Source organism: Haemorhous mexicanus, chromosome 19 (genome assembly GCF_027477595.1).
Source record: "Haemorhous mexicanus isolate bHaeMex1 chromosome 19, bHaeMex1.pri, whole genome shotgun sequence".
NCBI classification, from domain to species: Eukaryota; Metazoa; Chordata; class Aves; order Passeriformes; family Fringillidae; genus Haemorhous; species Haemorhous mexicanus.
In genome coordinates, this window is record NC_082359.1 from 11,945,880 (window position 1) to 11,958,520 (window position 12,641).

At 38.9% G+C, this 12,641-nt stretch overlaps 1 protein-coding gene across 1 annotated transcript in view; it reads left to right on the forward strand.

Moving 5' to 3' along the window:
* Window positions 1-12,641, forward strand: part of DNAH10 (dynein axonemal heavy chain 10) — a 49,531-nt gene that overhangs the window by 8,921 nt on the left and 27,969 nt on the right. The window contains exons 15-35 of the mRNA XM_059863870.1: window positions 280-444; window positions 891-1,098; window positions 1,997-2,153; window positions 3,248-3,724; window positions 3,886-4,044; window positions 4,372-4,497; window positions 4,577-4,679; window positions 4,912-5,090; window positions 5,672-5,883; window positions 6,181-6,337; window positions 6,766-6,999; window positions 7,101-7,223; window positions 7,970-8,203; window positions 8,702-8,925; window positions 9,413-9,682; window positions 9,769-9,952; window positions 10,223-10,357; window positions 10,717-10,869; window positions 11,442-11,630; window positions 11,733-11,879; window positions 12,449-12,640. Of these exons, the coding sequence (XP_059719853.1) occupies window positions 280-444; window positions 891-1,098; window positions 1,997-2,153; window positions 3,248-3,724; window positions 3,886-4,044; window positions 4,372-4,497; window positions 4,577-4,679; window positions 4,912-5,090; window positions 5,672-5,883; window positions 6,181-6,337; window positions 6,766-6,999; window positions 7,101-7,223; window positions 7,970-8,203; window positions 8,702-8,925; window positions 9,413-9,682; window positions 9,769-9,952; window positions 10,223-10,357; window positions 10,717-10,869; window positions 11,442-11,630; window positions 11,733-11,879; window positions 12,449-12,640 (4,028 nt within the window). The remainder of the gene's footprint in view (window positions 1-279; window positions 445-890; window positions 1,099-1,996; window positions 2,154-3,247; window positions 3,725-3,885; window positions 4,045-4,371; window positions 4,498-4,576; window positions 4,680-4,911; window positions 5,091-5,671; window positions 5,884-6,180; window positions 6,338-6,765; window positions 7,000-7,100; window positions 7,224-7,969; window positions 8,204-8,701; window positions 8,926-9,412; window positions 9,683-9,768; window positions 9,953-10,222; window positions 10,358-10,716; window positions 10,870-11,441; window positions 11,631-11,732; window positions 11,880-12,448; window position 12,641) is intronic.

Below are 12,641 nucleotides of genomic sequence, written 5' to 3' on the forward strand. Positions count from 1 at the left end.
TGACACAGGGGCAGAATAGCAGGTTAGACAAACTCTGATCCAGGAGATATTTCTTGTGCTTTTATTATATTTGAAACACTGAAGATGGTTAGAAACCCTTAGCTAAAAGCTGTAAAGGGAGCAAGATGAAGGATTAGCTGAGAAAACATCTAATCTGTGATTTTGCAGAACCTTGGGTCATTCTTAGAGATAAAACGTATCTGATTGTGGCAATTTTGATGCATTGATGAAATACTTGTTAAAAGAGAAAAAAACCAAATGGTTTTGATTTATTTCAAGGTATTGGTGAATTTATTGTCCAATGTACACAAACCATTGGGAGATTAGAGTTACTTGTCCATCAGATTCATCATATTACTGAAGACATAAGCAGCAAACTTCAGTCCATAGAATCAACAAATCTCTTTAAGTTTCCAGATTCAAAAAATGGTGACAAATGTCCTGGTAAGTCCTTATATTTTCATTTCCAAGCTCTGTGGTGTTTTATTTTTCTCTGTCTGCTATTTTGTGGTATTAGTTGCTAAGATGAATCCTTTTAATTGGTACCAAAACTGGTTATATTAGTAATTCAGGGTGTAACAGAGGATGGTACTGGTTTCCTCAGATGGAAATGGCAGTGAGCTGGTTGTCTGCCAGGTCTCTCTGTCACTTAAGTGGATGATGGATCAAATTTCTTTCAACACTTCGTAGTTGTAAAATGGTTGCCATTCAATAATTGAATCAGATTAAAATCCATATTTCAGAGGGCTGAAATATTAATAAATTAAGATATTTTTATCATTATATAAGATAAATTTCATCTTAGCAAATAAAACTCAAGTAATTATTCCAGTGTATAAAACTGTTAGATCTTTTGCAGTTAATAATGCTAGTTTTTGTATCTGTTGCAGGAGCAAAAGAATTTTTTGACTATGTTAAGTGTGAGCAAGCAAAAGATGTGGAACAACTGGTTAGAAAGTATTCTGCAATTCCACAATTGCTAATAGAAGTGGAAAGACGAGTTGCCTATACAAACAGTGGCAAATCTCCAAAATTAGCTTCCTATTATGCATATTGGGAAAATAGGATTTATCACGTGTTGACACAGTTAATTGTGAAGTAAGTGAATTGTTTGCTTTAATGGGTTTCCAGTCATCTTGAGGTTCTCCTGAAGATGACTGGATCTGTTGATGAGTGTGTGTACTGACATTCTGTTTAAACCCATCAGTGACTTAGAGTTTGTGGAAGATTTGTATTTCTACTGATTTTTTTCCTGTGAAGAATAGAGAACTGATAACAAGTTACAGAGGAAACCCAGATTCTGAAAAAGTTAATATTGGCATGTTGTTGGCAGAAGAGAGAAATAAGACACCTTTGCTGCAATGTGTGTAGTTGCACTTCCTTAGTTTATCTCTAAAATCAAGGTTTTGTTCTCCTAAAGAACATGATTTTGAGAACTTGTTGTCTGGGTGCCAGGTGCCTCCCTGTACTGCATGGGACACTAGTCCAAGAACAACTTGAAAAACAAGTCCAAGAACTTGTTCTGCAGTGGCTGAGGCCAGTGCTGGAACAAGGTATTATAAAGGCTTCCCTTAAAAGCAAGGTATTATTGCAATACAGTATTGCAGCTCTATTGTAATATCCATCTAAGCTTCCCAACCCCCTCTTCTTCCCATCATCCATGTTCTGGAATATGATCCATGCTCAGATGACTTTGCCATGATTGCTTGTCTGGGCTCTTGGAGTGAAGTTGACCACAGTCTCAGGATCCTTTTGCACCAAAATATCTCCATTCATTCCTTCCAACAGCTTCTTTTAGCAAGTCAAGCCTTTGCATTAAATCAGTTTGGTGGGACAGTTTTTCTCCCAGACACATCAGGGTTTCCCCCTGGGATCAGTGATAACTCAGCTTACAGATCTAAGCATACACTTGAAAATTGCAGCCGTTCTGGGGGCATTTTCCTGGGGGCAGAACCTGATTATTTCTATCTTTGATGCCATTTTTTTCCTTTCTCAGGAATTTACAGGCTTTTAATGCAACTGTTCTTGCAAATGTGCCACTGTTACAAATAGAAGCTGTTTTATCTGTTTCTGAGATAACCCTGCAACCTAATGACAGTGAGATTGAAAAAATGACTAAGCAATCTATCCAGGACTGTGTTGAGGTCACTAAGGTGATTTTTGATAAAGATTTCTTTTTGTTTCCAGAATTTGCTTGTGATTATAATGAACTAATCTTATTTTATGCCTGGGTAAGCATAAATGTCAAAGGGGAGATTCATATTGCTTTATCTTGAAATCAAAATATCCAGTACATGGTTCTAATTTTACAAACCAATGATCAAGGGGAAAAAAAATCCATACGATTTTTACTCAGGCAAAAATTTTTAGCAGTTTTGGCAGTGTAAGGACGTGATTTGGTTCTATAAATCAGCATACATCAGAAGGAAGTACTTCTTAGATTGCACTGCAGATGTTGCTTTCTGATGTATGAAGAAGCTGGTGGAATAAGGAACATGAGTGACCTCCTCTACATTACATTAGAAGCAGCAGAAAAAACAGTTCAGAAAATGATGGAGAAAGACATCTAGGACAGCAAATACCTAGATTAGGTATCTAACTTAACTGGCAATGATGTAGCAGTGTTTTCCTGCATAAATAATTTCACACTGAACTGCTTTCCTGAAAAGAATCCAAATAATGTGACAATGTTCCTGCCCTCTGCTGATGGACAAATGATTCTAGATGTCACCTTAAATGAATAAATTTAGTTTAAGTGTACTTTTTGTGCTCAGATTTGCTGTTTTTCTCTACTGCTGTGTTCAGACTGAGCCAGTACCTTTTCCTCTCTGTCATGCTATAATCAGAAGAGATTTTAGAAGCAGATTGAGTAATGCATGGAAAAGTTTTGTTAGGATGAAATGAACTCTTCTCAAGTTGATGGGAAAGTGTGATCTCTTTTTTTGCTGTCAGAAAAACAATTAATTTGAGAAATCATTGATACCACTTCCTACATTGTTTACTAAATAATGGTGAACTCCTTCACTGAAAGGGAAGAAAGCATTGGAACAGACTGCCCAGGGGAGTGGTGGAGTCACCATTCCTGGAGGATGTGTAGATGTGGCACATGAGGGCATGTATGATTTAGTGGGTGACTTGACAGTCCTGGACTGCTTGAACTCAATGATCTTAGAGGTTCTATGAATGATTTGACTAAAATGACTCAACAAGGTAACTGTTTTCTGACCCTGTCTTTAAAACTCTCCAGCACTTCCTACGATGGATGCATGGTACGTGTATTGAATGCCCTCCTCAGCACGTCAGGGTGGATGAAGTTGTCACTTTCAGCTTTTACAGTGATGTGTCCCAGAGCCCTCTGGTAATTGAACAGGCTGTTCTCATCACTCAGAATGTCCAAAAACTCCTGGCATCTCTCAGGGAATGTTTGAACCAATGGAATAAGTATGACCAGCTGTGGAAATCAGACAAAGACGCAGTTCTGGACCGTTTAGCTGCAGAAAAGCCTCCCTGTGTTATCTTTGATGAGCACTTGCAGTTCTATATGACGGTAGCTCGGGAAGTAACTCAATGGCCCTTGATTAAAGATGAACAATTTATCAGGCTTCAGCTGGCTCCTTTAGCCTCTGCAGTGCAGGAGAATGCTAAAAGCTGGATGATGTCACTTGGGAAGTTGCTTAATGAGTTAGCAAGAGAGGAGCTCCTCGGCCTTCGAGATGAGATTCAGGTAGGTGTTTTCAGTTTGGGTTTTTTTTGGTTATCTTTATCACATTGACTAAGAAATGAATCTGGCATATTATTTCTTTGTGTTTTGTGATTGATCATTATTGTAATTCTAACAATTGCTTTATCAGTGTTGATTCTGGAAAGGATCTTTACTTTTTACAGAAATTATCAGAGAATCTGAATAGACCCCCTGAAAGCCTGGATGATCTCAGAGTTGTCCTGAGCGCATTTGGAGTGGTCAGAGACATTGCTGTTGAGGTGGAACTGAGATACTTGGAGATTGGGGAGAGATACAGAACTCTTGCATTGTACCATCTTCCAGTAAGTGCATGTCTCATCAAACCTTTCAGATCTGAGCTAAGGGCACAAATGCCTCACATGTGAATGAAGAAATATTTTCCTTTAAAGACGTGTTACACAATTACAGTGTTGTTGAGGTTGAAGGGATATCTGTAGTCCAGACTCCCTTCTCAAATCATTCTGCCCACTTTAAAATGGGCATATGGCATGTGTTTATGTCTGATTAAGATTGCTTCAGTATTGGTTTTGTGTTTTGCAAATCTGTAATGTGAGCACATATTCCTCACTTTCTTGTGAAAGTGTGTGTCCATTTATGTCTTGTGAGAGGTGCTGCTTGTTTTGTTTTAGGTAGCTGAAGAAGAGCTAGAGGAGTCTGACAGTCTTAGGGAAGCGTGGGAGACTCTTCTTATGGAAGCAGCAGAAATCACTCGCAACCTAGATTGTAAAGGAGGTGTAAAAGAAGCTTTCGTAAAGGTAATACTTGTAATTACTGCAGAAAACAATTAGAAATGGAAACTGTTTAATAGAACTGTTTAAATTATGTTCTTTCTAGGTGACACAGCAACAAATTGCAGACTACAGCAAAGAGACAGAAGATTTTTTCCAGAAACTCTTGGCTGAGGGGCCTGGTGTTGTTGGAGATGATCTTGATAAAGGTAGATGGACTAATGTGTGTGAAGTGATGTTTTGAAAATATTAGTCTTCAGACAATTCAGATTTTATGTAAAACAAGAAAATTATGCTTTCCTTATTAATATACAAACTTATCAGCTGGGAATGTGAACATTTTTAGTAATGGAACATCCACAGACTATGTGCAAATTCTGTCTTATTTCCCACGATGATCCCTGTGATGATTTATCTGTAAAAATCCCTCTTCTTTCCCAGGACTAGAACTCATGGCTCTGTTTGAAAAAGAATTAGCAAGATTGGAACAAAGGCAGCGGGAACTGGGCAGTGCTGAGAAACTTCTGGGCATGCCAGGAACAGTGTACCCAGACTTAATAAAGGCACAGCAAGATGCAAAAGCTATGAAGCAGGTCTATGACATTTATGCAGAACAAAAAGTGAGTGTGACACTGAGTCTGCAGGGACACACATGTGTTCATGTAGACACACAGCAAAGATGGGGACAAAAGAAGAGGCTGTATTGCCCCCTGGTTACTGTCAACTCTGAAGCCTTTGCATGAAATAATCTATGCTCTGTGAAATTATTTTAATATTATTAGTACAGCACTATCAGTGCCTCCATGGTGGACCAAACACATCCTCTCATCAGATGAGAACAGCCTTCTCCCAGCCTCTAATAACTGTTGGATGGCATTTTACTGCACATGGTTCCTGATCAGTTCAGTGAAACTACTTTTGGATATAGGATGTGTACAGGTGACAGTGGGTATCTCAGGCTTTAACTCTTTTTAAAGAAGTTTTATTTTTCCAAAATTTAAATGCCCTGTAAAGTATGGTCCTGTTCTCCATATTACCTTTTTACTATTTTTTATGCAAGTGATTATGTTTGGCTATGAGACTGTCCTGGACATGAACTTGTCTCTCCCTGTGTTTGTAAAATGTTAATACAATTACGTTTTGGGGGTCAAAACTAAAAGGAATATGAATTTTTTTCCCTTCTTAATGTCCTTGTTTGCAGGCAGCTAAAGAGAAATGGTCTCAGACACTCTGGATAAACCTCAATGTCAAGGTTCTTCAGGATGGAACTGAAGGATTTCTGAAAGCTGTTCGGAAACTGCCCAGACAAGTGCGTGGTATGCCAATATGTAAGCAACTGGATAAAAAACTGAAGGCTTTTCTAAACTCCATTCCTTTGTTGCTTGATTTGAAAAATGAAGCTTTAAGAGAAAGGTTTGTTTTGTTTTATTAACATCACTATATATAGAAGCATTTGATGTGCTTTTTTAGAACTTTCAGTTTCCATTACTAGGGTCATGCCGTGTCCTGGAGCTTGGAAATTTATTTCTGCCTAGTGAACTTGTGTAATAACATGAAAGGTGCTGCAATGACTGGGATAATTTATTTATTCAGACTAGTAGTTCTTATTTAAACAGCAGAATGCTAAACATAAGTTCATTATCATATGTTACAGTTATTTTTGTTTTTTACTCTATTATGGTGTTAAATTGATGTGTCAATTTAAAACAGGCATTGGGAAGACCTTATGGAGAAAACAGGAACAAGGTTTGAAATGAAAACAGAAACATTCACTTTGGAAAATATGTTTGCCATGGAACTTCACAAATACACCGTGGTTATCAGTGATATAGTTGGAACTGCTATTAAAGAACTTAGCATTGAGAAGGTAATGTACTGAATTATAGAATCATTGTAAAACTGAAAAGACAAGGATCACAACAATCAGTTTTATTTAAGATTTTTAAATTGGCATAACTGCAAGTTTGGCCATCTTCAGGGAGCTGCCATGAGCTACATGTGCTGGGATTTACAGCTCTGTTAATGAGCTCCTACTGGCACAGGATCCTTGCAGAATTTGGTTTGGCAGCAGCATATGATTTCTATGATTACAGTAAGAAAGTTTGTCCTATGAAAATGGATCTGAAGAAGGATCAACTCTCTTGCTATCATTCTTTGAAATAGATTGCTTCTTTATAAACCAGAGTTATAAAATCTGCAAAAATTTAGCTGAATTACCTGTTTCATTTTTTTGCTATGATTATGGACCTCCAGTTTTGAAGACTGAAATATGCATCTTTTTATGTTCACATGCAGGGACTGAAGGAAATAATAGAAACGTGGGAAAATATGAAATTCCCTGTAGAAGTGTACACCAAAGGCACAGAGACACGAGGCTTTATTCTGGGATCTGTAGAGGAAATTTTAGAGACTCTTGATGACAACAGTGTCAATCTTCAGAGTGTTTTGGGCAGTCGCTTTGTGGGTCCTTTCCTTTCAACCGCTCAAAAATGGGAAAAAACTCTGTCATTGATTAGTGAAGTAAGCGAGGTAGGAGGAAAGTGCTGGACTAAATAATTAATGTTTATTATTTATAATCCAGATTTTCCAATGTATTTCTGTTTCCTCTGACGGTAACTTTTGATTCGTAGATCTGGTTATCAGTTCAGAGAAAATGGATGTACCTGGAGAGCATTTTTGTTGCTGGAGATATCAGAGCACAGCTTCCAGAGGAGGTCAAAATGTTTGACCGTGTAGACCAAATGTTTAAACAGGCAAGTAACTGACTTGTGATCAGCATATTTAGTTCATTTTGCTTCCAGTTCCATAGTTACTTATAGTCTTTTGTGGCATGTGTAATACTGAGAATGATGTGCTATAATTCATTGAATATGAGATTAGGGAACCCAGGAATTTTCTGGTTTACTTCACATCTATCATAACCAGAAGACTTCTCCTGATTTAGCTAAGATGGGCAGATGTGAGATCCTTGGCTGGCAGCATGGAGTAGGCAGAATCTCCTTTTCCTTTCATTGTTTGCAACTTTTTACTTTTACCTTGGTAAGAAGAAGCTTAGTTGTGTTCCTATTGATTGAGGACCTATATACATGCTAAAAAGGCTTTCCTGCTTCATGCCACCGTTTCCATACTGGACACATATTCCTGGTATGAATATGGCTTACTTACTTTCCCATGTGCAAAATTGAGAGAGCACTGTGATTTTGAAATACGCTGTTTGATCACTCCTTGAAGTACCATTGTGTACAGGAGCAGAGTCAGGTATGTGCTTAAGCTGGCCTGATTGGGGTTACACTTGCTTTTATAGTTCTGTCTCCATAAACACCACCTTTATGTTTTCATACAGCGCTGCAGCACCACAAAACCATTTCAAAACCTTTGATTCACTTCTATAAGGACCTCTACTGCTTGTGCTGTTTGCATGCTTTGTCATTAATGAAATATAATTTATATAATCTATTGCTGTTCAACATTTTGTAAACTCCCCTTTCTCCCTTTATAGATAATGGAAGAAACTGTAAAAGATCCGATCATAAAAAATTGCTGTGAAACTCCAAATCGTCTGTCAGACCTCCACCGTATAAACGATGTGCTGGAGAAATGCCAGAAAAGCTTAAATGATTATTTGGATTCCAAGAGAAATGCTTTCCCCAGATTTTTCTTTATATCTGATGACGAGTTGCTCAGTATCCTTGGCAGCAGCAGTGCACTCTGTGTCCAGGAACACATGATAAAGGTACAATGTCTGACTTTCCACACTGCCTTGTGCTTTTAAGTGCTTTAAAAAGTTTAATGGACTGTACTGTACATACTCATAAGGATGCATGAATATTTTTTGCATACAAAGAGAATCCTGGCAGCATCTTGAAGAAGCTTCTGAATAACCAGATCAGATCTGATGCACAGTCTCTGCTGCCTCTCACACTGCTTAGTAGCAATTATGGTAGAGGAACATTCAAGATACACCAGAATGATCTATCATTAAAGAACTTTCCTCACAGATTGTAGCTCCTCCTAGCTCTTATTTTCTAGGGGAAAAAAAAATCAATGTCATTTGGGCCTAATTATTTGCTTGATATTCTGCAGTTCTGCTGCTGGGCTATACATCAGCATTTATGTTTGATTACTTAGGTGTCAGATCCATTTCTCTGGAGGAGAGCTGGGGCTGCATGCACTTACATTTGGAGGTTTTGTTTCTAAAATGCCGGTGAATTTCTTTGTTGGTGCATTTCAGATGTTTGATAATGTAGCCTCGCTGAGGTTCAAGGACGGTGACGATAATGAGAAGATTGCCACAGCCATGATCTCAGCAGAGGGGGAGGTGATGCAGTTCAGGCAGGATGTCCATGCTGTGGGCAGAGTGGAGAACTGGATGACAGTAGTGCTGGAGGAAATGAGACGGAGCAACCGACGCCTCACCAAGGAAGCCATTTTTCGATATTGTGAAGACAGAAGCAGGTGAAACAATCAGTGTCAAGGGTAACACAACCAACCTAATGTGTTAATGATATAGAAAAGTTACGGCATAATTTTACAATTCCTGCACAATTTAGTCTGTATTTCTCTATGTGGAGGGATATGAATACATTCACATGCACTATTTTAACCAACCATGAAGAATGCATAATCTTGCATATCTATTTCTCTAAATCTTGAGTTTTATTTTTGGTGTTGTGTGTTCAGTAAATTTTTCTCACAATGAATATCACTTGGAAATTTTATACATAGAGTAAATAGCTTTTCTGTCAGAATATTTCCTAGTCTTTTGAAATCCCACAGCATACTTTGATAGAATTCTGTGTATCTCTGAAAAGTTTGGCTTGAGTTGTAGCTGTTGCAGGAACAGGAGAAACCTCTTTTTTGTTGCTGTGATTTTTTTTCTTTCCTCATCAGTTACTTAAAAAACCAGTAACTCAGCCTCCCTCACTGTATGTGTTTTCCATAGAGTTGATTGGATGTTGCTCTTCCAAGGCATGATGGTGCTTGCTGCTAATCAAGTGTGGTGGACTTGGGAGGTAGAGGATGTCTTTAGGAAAGTGAAAATGGGAGAAAAGCAGGCAATGAAATTTTATGCTAAAAAAATGCACAGGCAAATCGATGACCTGGTTACCCGCATTATGACGCCCTTGAGCAAAAACGACAGGAAAAAATACAACACTGTTCTAATCATCGATGTGCATGCCAGAGACATCATCGATATATTTGTCAGAGACAGGTAAGCACCACCTCCAACTCCTGAGCAAACACCAAATCTAGGAGTTGTACTGCCATCCTTTTGGCTCACGTGCGCTCTGTGTGCAGCATTCTGCAGGCTCAGGAGTTCGAGTGGGAGAGCCAGCTGCGGTTTTACTGGGAGCGCGAGCCGGACGAGCTGATGGTGCGGCAGTGCACCGGCGCCTTCTCCTACGGCTACGAGTACATGGGGCTCAACGGGCGGCTCGTCATCACCCCGCTCACCGACCGCATCTACCTCACCCTCACACAGGTGCACCCTCAAGGATGTTGTGCTAACAAGCCCTTGTTATACTTAGGCACGCCTTGGTTTTATTGCCTCTTCCTGCCATCTCCCAGCTTGAATGGCAAGATGTTTGAAATCACTTGTGATATCCTTCTCACCTCATTCTCGCAAAGGCAATGTAGAAGGCATTCACAAAGTTTGAAGTTTTTTGTACCCAAGGATTCATTTGTGGTTTTGTTACTAACCTAGCATAAATCTAGTTCAAGCTGTGCTTTGCTTTTTGGTTTGTCTTCAAAGGCTCTATCAATGTTTTTGGGAGGAGCACCAGCAGGGCCAGCAGGTACAGGGAAGACAGAAACAACCAAGGATCTGGCCAAAGCACTGGGCTTGCTGTGCGTAGTGACAAACTGTGGAGAAGGCATGGACTTCAAGGTAAGAGTTAAAGATCTCTGTTCTCTGATAAAATGCCGATTTCTGCTCTTTATCAGTGCCCAGGATCGTACTCTGAACTTCTACATAAGTATCTCCTTTAGAGATACCATGCTGTTTGATAATTAAATTTGGTAAAAAGTATCGATTTTGAATAAATTCCTGAAGGAATTTCAGGCCCTTTCAAGCAGGGGAGCAATGACCGTTTGGATGTGTTTAAGTGTATGATAGGCAATCTGCACTTGGCAAGTAATTATTAGAGGTTTATCCACCATTAAGTATTTTAGTGTGTTCCAAAGTTTTTTGATGCTGAATGTTTTATATAGTCACTGCTGAGAAGTTTTTCTTGTTGTTCCTTTTAGGCAATGGGTAAAATTTTCTCAGGCCTCGCCCAGTGTGGTGCATGGGGATGCTTTGATGAATTCAATCGCATCGACGCTTCCGTGCTTTCAGTCATTTCTTCCCAGATTCAGACAATCCGAAACGCTTTAATGAATGGGTGGAAAAGATTTCAGGTAAACATTGAAAAAGAGGAGTAATTGTGAAGGCTGATCTTGGTTTTCAGGGCAAGATACAGGGTTAGACCCCATCATTAGATCAAAGGGCTTCTGCTTCTGTCTTTTGTTTGTGCTGAACATTTCAAACTCCAGAGTGTGTACTTTTGGTTTGAAAGATGTTAAATCCTTGCTGATTGCCTAATCCTTTGCTAGGTTGTTCCTTTGTGAAGTGAGATAAAAGTGATCTTAATAGGATAATAGCAAGTAAATGGGGTAATAGTCTAGTAGTAATGAGGAACAGCAGTAATTTAACTTGATGTGGATTGTGAGGCTTTATTTACAGAGGCTTTATTTACTGATGCTTATTGGAATTAAAAAACCTCAGACTGAAAATTTGAGTCTTGTGAAATATCTTAAAGAAGGTGCATTCATCCCATTGTTTGTATCACAATGGCTTTCTAAAGCTAAATATTTTAGCACTTTGTCTTAAGTGGGTATCCCAGTATTATTGGTTTTCTCTTTGAGCAAATAGTTTTTTTTTTTTTTTAGTTCCTAATTCACATTGTTCTAATGTTTTCTTATGCCTTTAGTTTGAAGGACAGGAGATTTCCCTTGATAGCCGTATTGGCATTTTCATTACAATGAATCCTGGTTATGCTGGCCGGACTGAGCTCCCTGAGTCTGTAAAAGCTCTCTTCAGGCCTGTGGTTGTTATTGTGCCAGATCTTCAGCAGATCTGTGAAATAATGCTGTTTTCTGAAGGGTTCCTTACAGCAAAGGTAAGAAGATTCTGTTGTTACCCTTACCCATGTACCCACCCATGTTTGCATGGCCAGTAGCAATGTCCACATTTGTGATAATTTAATTTAAATCTCAAACAGGTCCTTGCTAAAAAGATGACAGTCCTGTACAAGTTGGCAAGGGAACAGCTTTCTAAACAACATCACTATGATTTTGGACTGCGGGCCCTTAAGTCAGTGTTGGTAATGGCTGGAGAACTGAAAAGAGGATCAGCAGACCTCAGTGAGGTAGATTTGCTGCTTAGTTACCCTGGGCATATAATCTTTTTCTCATTAGAAAGGTAATGTGTTTCCCCATCTGATGTAGTTTGTCTGGTTTGGAAATAGGAACATTGGTGTTATTTGTCTTATTATTTCCCTTTGTTTTTATTGAGTTTTGTTGTTCTTTCTGCCATTAGAACTCTAGTCAAAGTAGGGAAATCTATGGAAAATGAGATTTTCCTGCTTATTAAGTCCAGGATGCAAATAGCCAGATGAATATCTCTGGATGACTAGCAAAGACTGGTTTTTGAACAGTGAGTGCTCCAGCTTGGGGAAGCTGTGGTGTGGGCCACTGCAGCCATTTGGCATTTGATTAACATGGTAGAAAAAGGCAGTGTATTATTCTTAGTTATTGATATGCTTAATCCACATAAAATAACCTCTGTTGCTTCCACTAGGAACTGGTAACAAAAAAACATTCTAAGAGCTGCACTGAAATAATTGAGCAATAGTTTTTAAAGATTTAAAGCTTTCAAGTACCTCATTTTAGCTGATAAGTATTTGGTGAAGATTGATTTTTGCTATGTTTTGTCTAGGATGTTGTACTAATGAGAGCTCTGCGAGATATGAATCTTCCTAAATTTGTGTTTGAAGATGTACCTCTCTTCCTTGGTCTAATCTCTGACCTGTTTCCTGGCCTGGATTGCCCCCGAGTCCGCTACCCTGACCTTAACGATGCTGTAGAACAAGTGCTGGAAGAACGGGGTTACATTGTTCTACCAGTTCAGG